This window comes from Dryas octopetala, chromosome 4, assembly GCF_963921425.1.
Source record: "Dryas octopetala chromosome 4, drDryOcto1.1, whole genome shotgun sequence".
NCBI classification, from domain to species: Eukaryota; Viridiplantae; Streptophyta; class Magnoliopsida; order Rosales; family Rosaceae; genus Dryas; species Dryas octopetala.
In genome coordinates, this window is record NC_141369.1 from 8250863 (window position 1) to 8271400 (window position 20538).

General features: G+C 35.7%; 1 protein-coding gene across 1 annotated transcript; it reads left to right on the forward strand.

Annotated features, from left to right (window-relative positions):
- Nucleotides 1–8617: 8617 nt before the first annotated feature.
- LOC147286494 (uncharacterized) lies at nucleotides 8618–9915 on the forward strand. The gene is made up of 2 exons (XM_086240778.1): nucleotides 8618–8773; nucleotides 9058–9915. The coding sequence occupies exons 1-2, from the start codon at nucleotides 8618–8620 to the stop codon at nucleotides 9913–9915; spliced, it is 1014 nt and encodes a 337-aa protein (XP_086096904.1).
- The last annotated feature ends 10623 nt before the right edge of the window (nucleotides 9916–20538 follow it).

Below are 20538 nucleotides of genomic sequence, written 5' to 3' on the forward strand. Positions count from 1 at the left end.
ATAACAAAAAGTTGTTGCCTAATCTCGGTATTTATATACTTTTTTTTTTTGGTCAACGGTATTTATATACAAGTTGAATAAAAAATGGAAAAGGTTGATCAATCGGTTTCTAAGAGATTAAAGCTGTTGTTACCATGTTGCACTTGCAGTGGGACGCGCTCCTACAAACTTCTAAAAAGTAAGAAGGCTTCTCTCAATCCTACTTTAAATTACAAGTAATAGAATGAACAAATTTATAGAGTTTTGTGTATGAAAATAAATGGCTGAGATTACAACTTCGAGACAAGATCGATACATATATAGATTAAGATATAGTAGGGTACACTTCGATACAATTAATATAGCAAGTTAATTTGTCACGACACATACAAGCTTCCATATTACAGCTGCAACGTACAAACTCCTCGATAACCACAAGTAGAAATGTTAATAATTATAAACCCCCTAGTTAGAGATAAAATCTCTCATAACCTCCACCCAAAATCTAACTCTCTTATAACCCCCAATCTTACACTTAATATTTTCCTAAACCCCCTAGTCAACTAATACCCAGTCAACTTTGACTCCCCATATTTTAATTTTCCAGTTTTACCTCTTTTGTTTTATTTTCATTTTCAGCCAACTAATACTCTCTCTCTCTCTCTCTCTCTCTCTCTCTCTCTCTCTCTCTCGGTCTCTCCTATCTGTTGCCTCTCTCCCCTCTGCGTCTCTCTCTCTCCCCGCTGCTGTCGCCGGCGCGTGCGCCGCCGTCTGGCGACGGTTGCCGGCGAGACCGGTCCCATCACACTCGCCTCTCCTTCCTCTTCCTCCCTATGCCCTCCACGTGCCGTGAAACTAAACGTCGACGCCAGATCTGCTCAAGTCCGATCGTCATCTCCGGCGGTGACTTCGCGATTCCGGCGACGTCGCAGCTGCTCTCCACTTCCAGAAGCTTCCTCTCGACGTGGTGAGTGTGATGGTGGTCTCCGATTCTCCAACTGACCACCGTGGACGGCGAATCGACAGTTTCAGTTCGTGAAACAGTTTCAGTTCTTGAAACAGTTTCAGTTCGTGAAACATGAGTTTTAAATGAACTTTGAATGAAATTATGGTTCTGAAATATGACGAATCAAATTTGCAGGTAGAAATAGATCGAGGCAGTGGCGACTGTCGTGTACTCGTCGCGCGTGAGGTGATCGGACGACGTTGTATTGTTGGCTACTCCTCTCATCTCAATGACTTGTTGTATTGTTGGTTTTTTTTTTTGATAAGGTTGCTGTGTTCTTTTTAGTGAAACGAAATTCAGTAAAGGTGTAACTGTTTTAGTGAAGTGTAATTGTTTTAGTAAAAGTGTAATTGTTTTTTAATTAAGGTGTAATTGCATTTTAGTCGAGGTGTAATTGTTTTATCACTTAATTCAGTTTCAGTAAGTGAATTCATAACTGAATTCTTCAATTTAGTGTAACTGAATTTCTGAAATTCAGTTTCAGTGTAATTGAATTCTTGAAATTCAGTTTTCAGTGTAACTGAATTTTTGAAATTCAGTTTCAGTGTAACTGAATTTTTGAAATTCAGTTTCAGTGTAATGAAATTCAATTTCGGTGTTTGATTTTAGTTTTAGTGAAATATTGAGTTTTAGCAAAAACTTCAATTCCAAAAAAAAAAAAAAAAAAAAAAAAACAGTTTCACCAAAATACAGTTACAGTGACATCAGCGCGCGTCAGCATGCGTCAGCGCGCATCAGCATGCGTCAGAAGGGTAATTTAGGATTATAAGTTTTAGGGGGTTTTGAAAGAGTTTATAGATGGGTGGGGGTTTAGACAAATTTTTTTGGTGAGTAGGGTGTTTAAAATTAGGCACTACAAGTAGAAGGTAGTAAATTAATCTATCCAGCTCATGACCAATATCGACACCTTCTTTTTCGCTGGGTAAGATGTTGCATTTCTTCTCTGGTTACTTGATTCACACCTTCTTCTCCGCTAGTTGCCCAAGGAAGATCAAACCATCTGCATTAATTTACAAATTGAACCCAATTTTTCTTGTGTCCAAAGTTCAATTCATAGCAATAAAAATGGTTTTTTGTTTCTTCTACAAACTTCCAAAATGAATCAGATGCCTCAATAATTTTTCTTGGTTTTGCCCTGTTGAACCCAAATTTATCCATAAATCCCACTTAAAATATAAAAATTGAAAAGATGACAATGATTATTTGGCAATCTAGCATTGTGTATGAGTTATAATTGTCCTTTTGGAGGTGAATCATTTAGAGAGAGGCAGAGGAGTGGTTCATTTTGGGTGAAAGAGAGAAGGGGATGATGGTTCAATGTGCCTGGGTTTGGGTGGACAATGCAGCAAATTTTTAATTTTTTATGTTTAACTTTTGAAACATTTGAATTTTTAATTTTTTCACTTTTAAATATATAAATGAAATGAAATAAAATATAAGTTTTCTAGAGTGACAATATTACCCCTAGATTTTGTTAACCATTATAACGGAAATTTCATGGGGTACTTATTACATATAAAATAAAAATTTAGGTACTCATTGGCTCAAATAAAAGTTTGGATACCACATTAAGACATGACTCAAAGTTTGGGTACCAAAATTGAAAAAAACCCTTCTATTTTAGCTAATTCATAGCCTCCAATCATTTTTATAATTAATTCATAACCCCCTATTTTACTTAAATTTTTGTCTAAACCCCCTAGTCAATGAATATATAGCTACTGTTGACTTTTATTTTTGTTATAATTCCGATTGTGCCCCTTCCCAATTACTGCACATGTGCACATCGCTGACATCACCCAGCTGCATGATCCACTCACTAACATCGCCCAGGTGCATGATCCACTCGCTGACATCGCCCAGCTAGTGCAGCTTGGTCCAGTGCCATCTTCATCCCATATTTAAAAAATTAATTACTGCATTTGTGCACATCGCTGACATCACCCAGCTGCATGATCCACTCACTAACATCGCCCAACTGCATAATCCACTCGTTGACATCGCCCAACTGGTGCAACTTGGTCCAACGCCATGCATCTCCATCTCATATCTTAAAAATTGAAAAAACGAGTTGAAAAATGAACAAATCAAGGTTTGAACACCAGACCTTGTATAAGTGGGAAACACAGCCAACCAACTCAACCAAGTTGCAACTTGTGTAAGTGTAGTAGAATTAACTATATTTATACAGTTTTATAGATATTTAATTTCTAATTCCAATTTGTCTATTTTTATTGCAAATTAGTTTAACTATTGTTTTTAGAAATAATTACTCTATACTACATCTTTGCTATAGCTTTTAACTTCTAATACCATAATTATTAATATATAACAATCAGGTTAGTTTTATTAACAATCAGGTAAGTTTGACTCCACCTTATTCCGTTGACTCCACATGAGTGGGCTGCAATTACCATTTATTTCTTATTTTTGGTATTTATTTTTCTTCTCTCTTTCTCCTCGAGTCTCTCTCTTCTCTTTCCTCTGCTCTCTCTCTTCCCGCGATGTCTCTGAAGATCGGACTCTCGCCGTCCGGCAAAAGTAGTCGGCGGTGTGGGTCCCATCCCCTTCCTCTCTCTTCCCTCTCCCTTCCCCAACCTCTGATGTCTAGCTCCAAGCAGATCCAGCAGATGGTGTGGTTCATTCGATCTTCTCCTTCTGGAGCTTCAGCGCGTTTCAATTTCTAGCTTGGTCGCGCGGGCAGCTTTGAGAGCTCGAACTTGGTTGCCTTGGCTCTCCACCTCAAAGAGCTTATCAGTAGAAAGTTCTTGATTTTTTTTTTTTTTTTTTTTTAAAGCTCAGTTTCTGAAACTGCAATTTCTGGAACATTGCAAGTGAACTGAAACTGCAGTTTATTGGAGTTGCAGTTCCTAACTGCAAGTGAAACTGCACTGCAAATGAACTGAAACTGCAGTTTATTTGAGTTGCAAGCTTGCAGTTGCAGTTACTAACTGTAAGTGAAACTGCAGTTTCTGAAACTGCAAGTGAACTGAAACTGCAGTTTATTGGAGCTGCAGGCTTGCAGTTGCAGTTCCTAACTGCAAATGAAACTGCAGTTTCTGAAACTGCACTGCAAATGAACTGAAACTGCAGTTTATTTGAGTTGCAAGCTTGCAGTTGCAGTTACTAACTGTAAGTGAAACTGCAGTTTATTGGAGCTGCAGGATGTGAAAACTGCAATTTCTGAAACTGCAAAGTGAACTGAAACTACAGTTTATTTGAAGTTGCAGGCTTGCAGTTGCAGAACAATGCTTGTGAGTGAAGATGAACAATTGTCGATTTGGTAAAGTTAAAGAAAGAGATCGATTTGGCAAAGAAAAGAAGAAGATCAGTTTTGGGCTGTTTGTGTAGTTGGTTTGGTTGTGATGCATTTCTTTGGGAATGTGTCCGCATGTTATATTTTGGGCTGGTAGATAGTGTCCGCAAGTTAATAAAAATAGATTGAGTAGTTTTGGTTAATATTTTGCTTTGTTAGTACCTTATAATTAATGGACTCTTGTTTTTATGCAAAATAGTGTAATTATTTATTTTTATTACAAAGTAGTGTAACTATTTTTTGTACGTGCTTGACTTGAGTTCGAGTTACTTTGTGTGCAAATTCTTATAATTTTTTACACCTAAAGACTTGTTATATAGTAGAGCCTGTGTGGCAAGTAGTGGCTCAAGAAGTAGCGGACTATGCTAATGTGTCAATGGGACGGGCCAGCAGAAGTGATGAAATTAAAAATCGATAACTGAAACTGAAAAAAACGATCACTAAAATTGAAAAAAAAAAAATCGATCACTAAAACTTAAAAATCGATAACTAAAACTAAAAAATCGATTACTGAAATTGAATCAATTACTGAAACTAAATCAATCACTGAAACTAAATCGATCACTGAAATTGAAAATCGATAACTGAAACTGAAAAAACTACAATTGAAACTAAACTAATTACTGAAACTGAAAATTTATAACTGAAACTGAAAAAAATGATCACTAAAATTGATAATTGAAACTGAAAAAAATGATCACTTAAACTGAAAAATCGATAACTGAAATTGAAATTGAACTTATCACTGAAACTGGAAAAACGATAACTGAAACTGAAAATCTATAACTAAAACTAAAAAATTGATCACTAAAACTGAAAAATTGATAACTGAAACTGAAAAAATGATCACTAAAACTAAAAAATCGATAACTGAAACTGAAAAAAAAAAAAAAAAAATCACTGAAACTGAATTGGTCACTGAAACTGAAAATCGATCATTGAAACTGAAAATCAATCATTGAAAAATTAAAAACAGTTACACTAAATTTTCAATAAAAAAATTACTCTATATTAAAATGAAAAAAATTACACTAAATTTGCAATAAAAAAATAATTAGACTTAATTTATAAAATTAAACATTGAAATAAGAAAGATTTCAAATATGTTAAAATGTTTATAAATATCATTAATTATCTATATTAACACACAAGTCACAAACCTCCATTGTAGGGTGACTATTAAATACCTCTGGTGGTCTCGGGTTCAATACCCAGTTGAAGCCAAAAGCAATTTTTTTACTCAACTTAAGGTAGCAGACATCATGTTCGTTTAAAAATAAAAATAATAAGAAAATTAATGTAAGGTTGCGAGCTGCTTAGCGTGAGCTCAAGAGCAGAGGTAGTGGGCTTGCGTCAGATGATGCATGGGCCGATAGTAGGGTAGAAAAGGAAATGGAAGTGTTAGGGGGTTTTGGGAGAGTTCCTAAAAGGTGGGGGGGCGGATGCAAATTTTTACTGTAACTTGGGAGTTTAAAATTAGGCACTAAAAAATTTGAGGTCCTTTGCCCATTCAATAACTAAAATTAATTTACCAAAAAATCAATAAGCAATTTCTAATTTGATACCCATCAATTTAGTAAGAGAAATTAAAAAAATAGAATTGATTTGAATTAATTGAGAATCTTTAATTAAGTACACAAAAGTTGGAGTCAGTATTAAAGTTAACTAATACATGTAGCTTTAGGCTGCAAGTAGCAAGCTTCTTGGCAATCTATATTCCAAATTCTCTGCTAACAAACCTTTGTTACCAAATTAGAGAGTTTCCTTACTTCTCGATATTAATTAAAGGAGGCAAAGTGTAAAGCAACTAAGAGGAATAGTCGAATGGATGAAGGAGGCCTTGGACTGTGAGACTGAAAGTGATGAAGAGGAATGACTAGTTGACAAGGAAAAGTTAGAGAAGGAAGATGATTAGAGAAATAGTCTATGGATGAAGGAGGCCTAGACTAAAAGTAGGAATAGTCAAAAAGGTTTTTTTTTTTTTTTTAATTAAGAAGCCCAACTTATAAGTTGGAGGCCTTTGAGTGGGTGGGCCCTAGGCAGTCCCCCATCTCGCCTACCCTCAGGACCGGCCCTAAGCTTAGGTTATGAGTTATTGACTTATTTGGGAGTGTCTTTAAAAGTGCAAAAAGTGTTTTTAAATAATGAAATGTATAACGTATTTTGGTAATGTTGGTAGAAAATAAATTACAATACAAACCTAGGATGAACCAAAACGATCAAAATTAAACCAAGAAATAACTAAAAGGAAGTGAATGAATTCATTGTCGAGGCGAATATAAGGAGTCACCAAGGGAAGCTAGGGCATCTGCCAAACTATGCTGAAACTAAATATCCTCGAAAGAAGAACATATGCATGTGTTGGATGTCTGTAATTATAAAAATATCTTTTAGTACCTTTTGAGAGAAACGCCTATTAGGTTTTTTTTTTTTATGAAACGGCTCCAAATGCATTGATATCAAACACTTGAATTTTTAATATAACTTTTTATGTACTTCTAATAAAAACACTACTAACACAAAATTTACTGAACAAAAAGTCTATTGAGAAAATGATTTCCTACATAAGCCTTTCAAATAGACCTAATCGCTTCTAACAGATTTAGTTGTAATGTCATTGTCATTTTATGTTCGAGACTTTTGTCGTTATGTCAGCCTCAATAATTATATGTTTTTCTTCTTGGTTTAAGAATCAAGTAAGCAATGAATTTTATAATTTAACCACTGCAATATAATGATTTTCAAATATAATTAACAATTAGAAATTGAGTGATAGCAACCATTACAATTGTAACCAAGCAACAATAACAAGACTCTGGCCAAAAAAAAAAAATACACTAACAAGACAGAGTTTTAAGGAGACATAATATTTAATATATGATCTCTCTAATTTAGACTTATCGTTGAATGACTTTAATTTCAATGCACCGACAGTTTATATGAGGTGGTTCACTTCTGTTTGCAGGTCCTAAATGGCAACGACAGTGTGGCTTGTGTCAACGAGACCCTTATTGCTTTGATCCCGAAAGTCGCTGAACCTAGAAGGGTGGCCGAGTTCAGACCGATCAGTCTCTGTAATGTGCTATATAAACTGGTAGCCAAGACTCTTGCTAACCGCCTTAAGGATGTCTTGCCCATGGTAATCTCGGAAAATCAAAGTGCCTTCGTGCCAGGGCGCTTAATTGTTGACAATGTGGTAATTGCTTTTGAAACAACTCACTCAATAAAGACTCAGCCGGCATCTGCCACCCCCAAAATGGCATTAAAGCTCGACATGGCAAAGGCATACGACCGGGTTGAGTGGACCTTTCTTGAAGCTATGATGCTTCGTCTTGGGTTTCAGCCTCGTTGGGTAGAAAAAATTATGGACTGTATCACCACGGTGCAATTTGCTGTGCTTTGGCGGGGCACCCCTTTCGGGAAAATTTCTCCACAACGGGGGTTGCGACAGGGCTGCCCACTATCTCCCTATTTATTCCTCCTATGTGGGGAAGGGTTGACTGCCCTCTTAAATGATGCAGAGCGGAGGGGCGCTCTAACGGGTGTTAAGGCGGGCACACATGCTCCCCCCATCTCGCATCTCTTCTACGCGGATGATAGTCTGCTCTTCTTGGAGGTTACCACGGGTGCTACTAGGGAAATAAAGAGGATCTTGGAAACTTACGAGCAAATCTCGGGCCAACAAGTGAACTTTGACAAGTCGGCCATTTGTTTTAGCAACAATGCTGACTCTACTCTCCGAATAATCTCTTCTCAAGTTCTGGGGGTTCCTGTAGTAGATTGCCATGAAAAATATCTGGGACTCCCAACGATTGCTGGGAAGGAAAAAAAAAAAACTCTTTCAATCGGTCAAAGACCGTGTCTGGCAGCGTGTGAATGGCTGGAGTGAAAAGTTTTTATCAAAAGCAGGAAAAGAAGTTCTCGTAAAAGCAGTGATTCAAGCCATACCTACGTACTACATAAGCCTCTTTAAAATGCCAAAGGGCATCTGCGAAGATATCACCTCCATGGCATCTCGCTTCTGGTGGGGGAAAGCAAACAATGGGAAAGGGATGCACTGGCTTCGCTGGGATCGCATGTGTATGTCAAAATTTGAGGGGGGCTTAGGTTTTCGGGATCTACAATATTTCAATATGGCCTTACTTGCCAAGCACGGCTGGCGCCTCATCACTGCTCCCAACTCTCTGGTGTGCAGAGTCCTGAAAGAAAAATACTTTGCTAGTGGCAATTTTATGGCGGCCGGCCGTCTTTTTTCTGGCGATCCCTACTGTGGGCTAGGAGGGTACTAGATGAGGGAGTGAGGTGGAGAGTGGGCAATGGCGAATCCATCTCAGTGTACCAGGACAAGTGGCTTCCAACGCCATTCTCATTCCGTGTCCAATCACCCCGGACACTCGATGAGAACACCCGGGTCAAAGATTTGTTTAGCTCAGTTGGGGTCTGGAACTCTACTCTCCTATATCAACATTTCTGTATTGAGGAGGCGGATATAATAGCAGGCATCCCGCTGGGCCATCTAGGGCAGGAGGACAAATGGATTTGGCACTACACCCGAAATGGAATATACAATGTAAAAAGTGCCTACTGGGTTGCGCTTACAAGAATGGATACCAGAAGAGCTGCCTCTTGCTCCTCCAATGCTTCACAACAGACTTTCTAGCGAAAAATCTGGAAAATAAATGCCCCTGGGAAGATCAAACTGTTCTTATGGCGCTGCTGCAAAAACATTATACCTTGCTTTGCTCTCCTCTTCCAGAAAAACATCGTTCCCCAACCTCACTGCCTGCGATGCTGGAAGAAACCGGAGACGACACTCCATGCGATTTGGGAATGCCATGCAGCCAAGGAAATCTGGCGCCAATCTACTTTCGGGGAAGTGGTTGGTTGGCCTATGGGCGGCACTGTAACTGACTTTATCCAATTTGCACTGGGGGTGCTATCTTCCCCGGAGCTAACAGTGTTTGGTTTTCTTTGCTGGGGTATCTGGAATCTGCGAAATGAACTGGTGCATAATGGCGTTACGGAAACTGCCTCATGCTCTTACAGTAGACTGACTATGTATGCTGCGGATTTCTTGGCCGCAAGTGTTCCCCCCCCACGTTCGACCACCACGCAACTGGGGCCCCCTGAATGGGAACTGCCAGAGACGGGCTATGTTAAAATCAATGTATCCAGCGGAGGTTCTGCGAAAAGCCGAATTCGGGGTCTCGGAGCAATTCTTCGAGATAGTAATGGAGAGATACCTTTAATGGTTTCCAAACAGGTCCGAGGGTCTTACTCTCCTCGCACCATTGAGCTCTTGGCCGCCATTATGGGGATCACTTTGGCTATGGACCTAGGACTGTCAAAGATTGTGCTGGAGATGGACGCAGCTGAGGTGGTCAACGACATTCTGGATTCTTCTCAATGCATGGCAGTCGATGGTGTTCTTGTTGACGAAGTCAAGCAACTGCTGGCTTCCTTTGAAGATGGCAACTGCCAATTCCGACGGCGTGAAAGCAACTGGGCGGCGCACAAACTTGCTCACTTTGCTCTTACTCATGTTGGTGTCCATTTTTGGACAGATGTAATGCCTGAATGGCTTTCTGAAACAGTGTATTCAGACTCTCCTTGAATAAAACTCCCCACTGTTTCTTCTCAAAAATGCACCTAAACCATGTTCTAAAACAATAATGCTAATTGTTCCACATTTTTTTTCCCACATTTTTTTTCCCACATTTGTATCCCACTTTATGTGTCATTACTTTACTGGAAGGGTATTTCCTTTTTCTTTTTTAGATTTTATTTTTTAATTTTTAGTGTCCAATGTATGAATGCCATGTAAGATGGTATAAAATTATGGTATAAAAATGTGGTAAGTGTAGCATTACTAATTCTAAAATAACGTTGTTTGGACCAAAAATTATGATATTAATATAGTAATAAAAGCAGAAAGTTTTACTTCTATTATATGCAAGTGAATGTTAGGGGGAAAATGACTTCATGACTTGTAGGCTTACCAAAGGGACAAGGTTGGAAGAAACAGAAAGTGCTTCTAAGGAGAAAGATGATTCCTTGAACCTTATTTCTGTTGCAGACCATAATATATTGTGTCTCCTTTAAAGGCTAAAAAAAATAACACCTAATAGGAGAAGAATTAAGATAATATGAACATTTAGCAGATAAAAGATTCTTAACAACCCGTATGGCTCTATACTTAATATGAGTACAGAGACACATAAAGCTTTCGAAAAACTCTCTGCATAGTTAGCACAACAATTTCAACCAAAAGACGACAATGAGCATTATTGGAGTAATCTCACCGACGAAAAACTCCATAATATTGAGAACATGAGCTTGAAAACCACCACACAAGAGCTTGATCGAAGACATTAAACAAAAGGACTTGCCCCTAATGGTCTTTTCACACATACTCCTCGTTAAAAAAATTTTGGTCAAAACCCTTGAATACAAAACAACCTACTATAAATGTTGGTGTCCGCAAAGTATGAAGGCAATGTATTAGCACCTTAGTGCTAATTTTTAAAAATAAAAAACCAGGCTAACTAGCCCCATTTATGCAAGCCCAAAAAAATGGAGGGAGTGTGGGCCAAACTCAATAAACCATCTGGCTCTTGGGTAGACAGCAAGAGTTGACCAGTTGATTTGTTACCCAGTAATAAGTCAGTAAACAGTGGATATAGATTCCAGGCTTCCAGCTATGAGCTATGAGCTATGTATGGGGTCAAGCTCTGGCAGTGACACTGTGAACAAATTCTGGCATTGCATTTGGAAAATGAGCGTCCTTCCCTACTATACTATGCTCAAAATATTTAAACTGCAATAGGAATGCTGTGTAGCCTGGGTCTGGCCAGAGTATCAAGCCTATCATCCAATGATTTGTAACCAAGCTGCACATGTTGTGGCTAATCAAGTTTTCTTTGTGGCTAAGGTATTCTTCAAATTTTCAGTATAATACTATAATGGTTAAGAAAGAGACTACACTTAAGAATAATATCTATATTCTCACTTTAAAGGAAGAATAATAGCTGTATAAACCATTAAATATAAAGGAAGAACTTTTTTTTTTGGCCACTATAAAGGAAGAACTTTAAAGCTTAGTGAAACTTTTAAAAATTCGAAAAATATTCTCACTTCAAAAAATCAATGAAAAATTAGAGTTTAGTCCCTCTAACATTTATTATTTAGAAAAAGACAATGATTTTTTTTTTTTAAATAAAGCTCTTTGACCATTGTCTTGTTAAGGAAATATGTCATTATTTTTTGAGAATATAATATACAGGTTCACCTCATATTTTCCTATGGTATAAAATGAGGTTTGTGGAGGCTTCATGTTAGGTTTTAACTCTGAGATTTTGGGCTACAAACCAGGGCTTGATAATAAGTAAAAATATACTGCCGAACACTCAAAAATGACCACCAAGGACTCGGCACCTGATATATGTGATAAAATTGAAACTAATGAACCAATGTTATGTAATATGAAATAGTTACAATATTATTATATTTTAATTAGAATTTTAAAAGTCATAAGGTTTTAGTCAGTAAATTGTTAATTAAATAACCTAAATGAAAGTTTCCCAAAAATCAATGAAGAGGAACATAATTTTAATGAAAAATAATAAAATGGTAAATCATAATTATTAAACAAAATTAAAAAGAAAATCTACTGCAATAACTAATCAGAGTATATATTAGGAGACTAAGGCCTCCTTTGATGTATGAAATTGGATTGGATATATTAAATAGTTAGATTCATGTGTATTAAAGGAATAAAATAGAGAGTGTTTTTTAGCTTGACGAAATAATATTAGATTAGCTCTAACGGAAGAGAGAAAAGGGAATTTAACCATAAGGGAAAATTTATTTTATCCCTACTAATCTACAAACAATGATTTCTATTATCAAACAATGCCTCTCATTTAATTAAATTCGCCTATTGATTGCAATTAGTGTTGGTGCTCAAAATTTGCTTGTGGAGAAAGGTAATAACAGTTCTAATGCATCCCTAACAAACCAACTGGACCTATCCCTGCAGCAATGTAGTTTAAAAGATCATGAATTCAACTACTATTGTAACATTTAAAAATCCATAATTTGTTTGTTTCTCTTTTGGTTTTTAAACTTTTTTTTTCCTTTTTTTTTTTTTTTGGTGATGTTTTGGGTTTGTGCGACTTCTGAGATCTCCCATGTTTGCCTTGGCCTTTAGGCCTTGTTTGTAATTGGGAAGCAGATTCTCTGCAGCAATTGTGCCTTTTTGGGCTGTTTTTAATGGACTCTTAATAAACATATTCTCTCTCACATAATACTGGATGTATTTTCTCACAAGAAATTTATTCTCTTTTTTTGCCAAATTGAAATTGCTCATCTAGTCAGGCAAAAAAAAAGAACAAAAAAAAAAGCGAAGTGCTTTAATTATTTTCGAGATGAAACTTGCACTCAGATCCACACTTAACCAAACAAAAGTTACAAAACCCAATACATCAATAAGAATCCAAAAAAAAAATCAGTAAGATCTCAATATAAACCCAGATGAGAAGAGGAGAGATTCAATCATTCAAAGATAACCAAAACCAAATCTTTTCACAAAAAATAGCCTACCATAATAGTCAACATAAAACCCCAAACTATGAAAAACCAAAGACTTCATAAGCCCAAAAAGACAACCAAAAAAAAAAAAAACTAAAAAAAAATAGAGCAGATCTCTTTACATCAAAATCAAACCCTATGATAATAACAATAATAAAGAAAACTGGGTACTGAAATTAGGCATGTTGAATCATGAATATCATCAGCATCAGCATCAGCCTCTGATGTGCTTGACCTTGTACCAGCCTTTCTTGCATGAATCCCCAACAATCTTCACACCCTTCTTGACAAAGTGCTTGACCTCTAGGGCCCTCTGCTTCACTTGCTGCTCAAACCCAGCCATTCTTTTTTGCAGAGAGAAGGAGATTTTAGAGAGAGAGAGAGAGAGAGAGAGAGAGAGAGAGATGGGTGACAAAGGGTTTTTGTGGTTTTTAATGTTGCATTCTTAGCGCCGTTGTGGGTTCTTCTATGAGCTGCTTTGCTACAGGAGGCGATGCTCTTATCGCTCGTTGTGTGGAGCTCACGTTTTTTAAAAAGAGAGAGTGAGACTCGTTGGATCCGACTCACAGGCCACACGTGGCGGTCATCCAACGGTTCAACGGTTTGATCGTGTCATACGCGATTGCGTAACGTTAATTGCGGGATAATCGTTGAGTTGGCATGTCACATGTGAGGGGTTTTCATTGGTTATTGTTTCACGTTTCTGGGCCCATACTAGACCCAAGTGGTAGCTTCCGATGCTTGGGTGGGCCCACTGTAATTTCTCGGGGACCACTCATTGGGCTTATAAATCTGGGCTCGAAAATAATTTTGACAGGGTGTCTAATACCAAAATTGGGACAAATTAGTAGGGGTGGGCATTTATTACCAAAACCGAACCCGTACCATACCATACCGTGTCAATGTTATACCGAAAAACAATACCGATTATATACCGTACCGATACCGTACCATACCGAGTCTAAATCGGTATGGTATAGGTATGAAACTTTCAATACCGTGAAATACCGTACCGTACCGATATATTTTTAATTTAATTATTAATTTTTTTTAATTAAGTGTTGCGATATCAGTGGCTATTTGGGTAAAAAAAACACACACAACGGACCGGACACAAACAAAAGAAACAAGAAAAGAGCCATGATGATGCTATAGACTATAATAGTAATGCTTTCTATACTTGGGTCTGAGTTGCTGTTGTGTTTTACTCTTTTACTCTTCCTTTTGTCATTGTTGTAGTTTCTTTGGCATTGATATATATATATATATATAGAATGGTGTGTGATTTATAATTAGTTGCTTTCTTTTCTAATTCTGTGTTTACACTGGTTGATGATGAATTGGGTTAGAATTATATATGTGCTTAATTAGTCGTTTGATGGTTAATTAAGGATCAATACCATCGGTCATAGTTCACAAAGAAATGAAAGGAACTTACAAGTTGAGTTTTGTTTTATCTTTTGGTTGGGAAAAAGTATTTTTTTTTTTTGTTAAATATTGTTTTTTGACCAAAAAAAAAAAAGAAGTTTAAAATGTTGGTATATACCGAAACCATACCGAACCATACCGAATTCATAGAACACTGGTATGGTATGGTACAAGTTTTAAAAATGTCCATACCGTACCGATACCGTACGAATAAAAATTTCGGTATGATATCGGTATGGGGCTCATACCGTACCATACCGTACCGTGCCCACCCCTACAAATTAGAAGATAATTTTGGAGTGGCACAATTGCCACCGACATTTCTATTTTCCCACCCACTTATTTCCCTACTCGGCTACTCCCACCAGTTTTTTTAAAAAACGTTAAAAACTCTTTTTTTTCTCCTACCTATATTCCTAAAATTCTCCTATGTCATCTTTGAAAAATTATTCTGTATAATTAATATATTATCACGTGGTATAATTAACATATGTGTTATAATATAAGTAGATATTATTAATATTATACCTTACAAATATAAATATGTCGTCTAACAATACTTTTACACGTTGGATAAGTTACACCATGTAACGGCATATCGGTTATACTTAATAATTTTTCGTCGTCTTCCATCTCATCAAGAAATTATTCTGTATAATCGATACATTGTCATGTGATATAATCAACCTATGTATTATAATATGGATAAATATTATTAATATTATAACCTACAAATATAAACATGTCGTCTAACAATACTCTTACACGTTAAATTGATAAAAATAATTTTTCGATGATAAAAATATTATACCAGTAATAATTTTTACCATTGAAATATTATTTTTATCAGTCCGTCCGTGAGCACTTAATTCTAATCCTAATTTCTTTTATTTTTCAAAGAGAAATTTGCATAGATACAACTCAGACTATAGGGGTTGTGTGCATTTATCACCCAAACAAAATTTTTTTACTAATTGCCACCCACACTTTATGCCGCATAGGGATGTAGCACCTAGTTGACATTTTCTGTTAAATCACCATATTTTTTCACCAAACTACCTATTTTGTCCTTAAATAAAAATTTAAAAAAATTAAAATTTTTTCTCACTCATTTTTCTTTAACAAACATATTAATTTTAAAGTTTAATCAAATTAAAAATTAAAGAACACACCTAATGACTAATGTAACCCCTTCCCTAAGTCCAAAAATAAAAATAAAAATAAAAATTAATAACTCCTCCCCCAACGTGATTGGCATTGCAACCAGTCCCCAGCCCCAACCCCATCCATCTTTCCAGCGCTGGTCGATCTTCAACCCTCCCCCCACCCCCCACCACTTTCCCTCTCTCTCTCTCTCTCTCTCTCTCTCTCTCTCTCTCTCATTGCAAATCTGATTCATTGCGAAGAAGACGATGTCGCACCAAACTGAAAAAAGCGGAGGCAGAGGGGCGGGGCTGGGTGGTATAGTGTCGTGAGAAAGAGAGGAAGAAAGAAAGAGAAAGAGAAAGAGAAAGAGAAAGAGGGGAGAGTGGGTGCTGTTGGGAGGTGACGCCGGCGCCGACTTTTCACAGACCAAAATGGAAGCAATTCCTCTTTTGCTCTCTGGGTTCTGGGTTGGCCGTGGAAGGGGAAGGGTCCAGGGGAAGGGGAAGGTTGGGCTGGGTTGATTATTTTTAATTTTAAGAAATTTTAGTTTTAAATAAATATTTTTTTGAGATTTTTTTTCTAAAACGCTTATATATGATTTTACGAAAACACCCTTATAATTTAACAGAATAATAAACGGAATGTGATAAAGGTGCCACATTGGTACACGGCGCAAAGTCTGAATGACAAATAGTAAAAGTTTTTTGTTTTTGTGCTAAATGAACACACATCTTATAGTTTGGATAGTAAATGTGCAAATTTCTCTTTTTAAATTTTCCTTTAATCAAATATGTCCAAAGAATTAAATTTTGGATTTCGAGAAAATTTTAATGAAAATTTCGAGAATTTTTAAATTTCTACAAAAATTAGACGGAAATTGCTATCAAAATACAGAAATTTTTAATGAAACTTTATCATATATTTATTTAACATATTATCTACTAAATTGATAAAAAATATTGAAGAAACCAAATTATATAGTAGGTTTCATGTGATATAAGGTGAATATAATGCGAGCTGGAGCAAATACTATTAAATAAAATTAGTATATTCTTTATATTCTATAATTTAATTATACACTAAAATCTAAACCATAATACTCTATATACTCTATATACCCTAATACTCTTTATATTATATAATCTATACATGAAACCCTAAATATTCTATATTCTTTAGAATATTAGGTTTTAGGCCCTTTAGGATATTTTTAATTATTTTTTTATATAAAAATGTACTATAGTTAGGTCAGGCTCCTTCTGTTGAGGTATACCTCAACTTATTTATGTTGAGGTATGACCTTGTTGGGGCCCACAGGAGTCATTTTGTATCGATCCGAACCGTTCGCAAGGATCATCTTCATTAATAGATCATCCTTGCAAAAAATTAGCCAAATCGGAAATCATTTGCCTATCTAACTTTGATAAAACAAATGGACGGTTTCATCGAAAATACTTGGTTCGTCCATTTTTTTGATCAAAGTTAGATAGACAAATGATTTCCGATTTGGCTAATTTTTTGCAAGGATGATCTATCTATGGAGATGTAAAAATTGAACGGTTCGGATTGACACAAAACGGCTCGTGTGGGCCCCAACAGGGTATACCTCAACATAAATAAGTTGAGGTATACCTCAACAGAAGGAGCCTGATAGTTAGGCTTTAAAATAATTAAACGAAATCTCAAACTTTTTTTTTTCTTTCCAATTGCCCAAGGCCCCAAACCGCCCCTCATTTTTCTCTTTTTTTTTTCTTTTTTTTCTTTCCTTACTTTTTTTCCTCGTGCCTCTCACCCAGCCAAGCTTTGTCTTCACGTACTGAGTGTAACAACCCAAATTTTGGCTTATGGTAATTTTGTTACTTAAATTTTTCAAACTTGTTTTAAGGTTTGTTTAAAGGAATTAGAAATTTTCTTAAGTTTATTTTAACTAATTTAGACCTTTGGTTGTGGTTCTAAAGTTTAGTTGTGTAGAAATGAATTTTAGAAAAGGAAAATTCAAGAATTTGGTGATTAATATTTTTTTCAGAATTAAATTATGAGAGTAGGATTTTTCATAATTTTTCTAAAAGTAATTTGACTATTTTGAGGTCATATGAAATTAGTACTCATCAATACGAGTCCGTAGAATTTTTCGGTAAATTATTTGGAGTCTCGATGTATTTTTAATGAATTTCTGAAGTTAGAGAAAATAGAAAATAGGAAAATTTCGCCAAAATTTCAAAAATTTTGATAAAATCTTCACGAAAATTTGTTAAATATGTGTTTCGATTTCGAAACCCTAAAAAAGCAAAATTTTCGCCAAAAATTTCAAGCTTTAATACTTTGAATATGTCTAACTATTATGAAGATTAAGATGAAATACCTGTCAATTTAGACAGTATTTCACACATTACATCAAGTGTCATTTCCATAGGTGCTTGGCAACCATAATTTGGCAATTGGCATGATTCTTCTTTGACATGAAAAGATACGTATCCACTTTTTTCTTTTCTAATCCAAGTGGTTATATGGTTTGTTTGTTGGATAACTTGGATCCTTTTGAATAAGTAAATGACATGTTTTGATTTTATTGAAATTAAGATGAACTAAAAGTTCCACTAGTTTAGTTTATTATTTATTTTTTCAGCAAAATTAGAAAATGAATATAGCGGCCCATGGCTGTCGGGTGGTGCTGCCACATATGGGGAAGGGGAATGTTGAGGCAGCACTACTTGATGGGGGCGCTGCCATGGCAGCATACTATCGCAAGGTGCGTTAAGTTTTCTTTATTTTTCGATTGCTTAAGTAATTTTCACGTACTACAAGAAAACAGAGATTTGGCAACGATTGAAAGTTGTTGTCTAAAGCTAAAAATTTCTTGCCTAAACAAATAGGCAACGACTTTTTACCGCTGCTAGGGTCGTTACCCTAGGACCCTTGCCTATAATTATAAGCAACGATTTCGGCGGTCGTTGCGAAATTGGCAACGACTTTATTGTTGCCTATTGTGACTCGAAAATATAATTTTTCGAAGGATTGAGCAACGATGGCCTCATTTCCTATTACATTATGCAACAGTATCGTCATTGCCTATTCTATTTATAGACAACGACTCTATTGTTGCCTAATATCACAAAAATAAACTTGGGCAAGGAAATCCTCATTGTCTTTTCATAGGCAACAACCCTTTCCTTGCCTATTCTCACAATAGGCAAGGAAATCCTTGTTACCTTTGCATAAGCAACAACCATTTCCTTGCCTCTTCTTACAATACATAAGGAAAAAGGGCGTTGCTTTTATAGTATTTTTGCAATTAAAAATATAGCCTGCATTTTTTTTTTTTTTGGTATTTTGCAATTAAAAATACCATACACCTTTTTTTTTTTTTTGGTATTTTCAACCATAAATCCATTCAACCATATAAGTCCATTCAACTATAAATCCATTCATTCAAAATCTATTCATTAAAGCAATCAATATTTGTTCAAGATAACAATCAATCGCATGTGTACCAAAACCTAGCTGCCTAGACTTACAAATTATTGTCATGGCAACAATTTACCTATAATCTGAACATCTATACCCTTGTTCAATAATCTGTCCACATTTACAAAAATCAGAACCACGTGTACTAGCACTTGCCTTCTTTACCAAAAATATGGCATGGCAGCATAACTTGATCTAAATATCAACAAAATGGCAAACCCTAAGTACCTAATACCTCCCAACAGGGTTACAGATAAGTCAAGGTCACAAACTCTCCCCATTCAACCTGCACCTCATCAATTTGTGCTTGAGTGTAACCGCTTCGTTTGTTTTTTGCATTACTCCACTGAAAACATACAAGAAAATCACTATCAATACTACACAGAGAATTCATTTACACCACTCAACCTGCATATAACTCAAACTTCGCTTGTATACCTGCAAACGCCTAGAATAACTCAGCCGCATTGAGATTTGGAAGTAGATTGAACACATCCTGCAATTTCAACCAAAATAAACATGGATAGAAACATTGAATTCACTTAATCATAATATACTTAATTTTATAATAGATCAATCTGGAAGAAAAGTAAAAAAAAAAAAAAGAGTATATAGGAAGACCAATACATCTGCTGGAAGACAGAAAGATGTACAAAATTACATAAACCAACAACCACACTCAATTGCATAAATCAACAAGCAAGCACATTCACTTTAGCTGGCTGATGAAGACATTTTCAGCCAGAACTGTTTAAGAACTACATAAAAAAAAAAAAAAAGAAAGGTTTATATTTTAAAAACCCAACTCTTAGTTGGAGGGGTCAGGAACAGCCATTTTCAAGTAAGTTATAATATTTTCCTGCACAATATTGTAAAAAACATATACAAATGAAACCGTATGAAAAGGGACAAAAAAGAGCACAATTAAAATGTGTAATCATGGTTCCATCCTTAGTGTGGACCCTCATACCAAAAACTGAATGTATTCGATAACCTGGGAACCAAAAAAATAATAAGAATGAAACTCCAGTTAGTCAACAATTTGGAATGTACATCTAATAAAAATGACGCTTTATCTCTCTTTTGATCACTATGGTGAATGAGCTCTCTCAACATTTGGAATCTGCAATAATAACTTTAAGGGTTAATCACTATGATATGTTTTCAAATGTTATAATTCATTATAATTAGCACATACAGACTATAAAAATTATATTTATACAAACATAAATGTAATTTAAAAAAAAAAAATATATATATATATACAATCAACAATGAAAGTACACAATGAAGAGCATTACAATCAACTATATGAAAAACACCACAATGTCATCAGAATGATGATATTTATTAGCCATCTAATACCAAACAAAAATACTCCTTGAAGTGTACAGTAGCATGATTTATATCAAAACTGTAATGACAAAGATTCCACCAAAGTTCAAAACGAACTAGATTGCAATAAGGATAGCCAATACTTCCTTGACTTCACTGTTTGAGCATTCGGGGTAAAACAGAGAACCAAGAAAGAGAGAGTACCAATGGTCCAATACAATACCTATCCTGCACAGCCTTTTTTGGTGGAGCGGAGTTGAATTTTGAAGATCTA

Coding starts and splice junctions, on each gene's coding strand:
- LOC147286494 (XM_086240778.1), top strand. CDS start 8,618: ATGGCGAATCCATCTCAGTGTACCAGGACAAGTGGCTTCCAACGCCAT. Junction 8,774..9,057: donor TCTCCTATATCAACATTTCT/GTATTGAGGAGG, acceptor CTCCTCTTCCAG/AAAAACATCGTTCCCCAACC.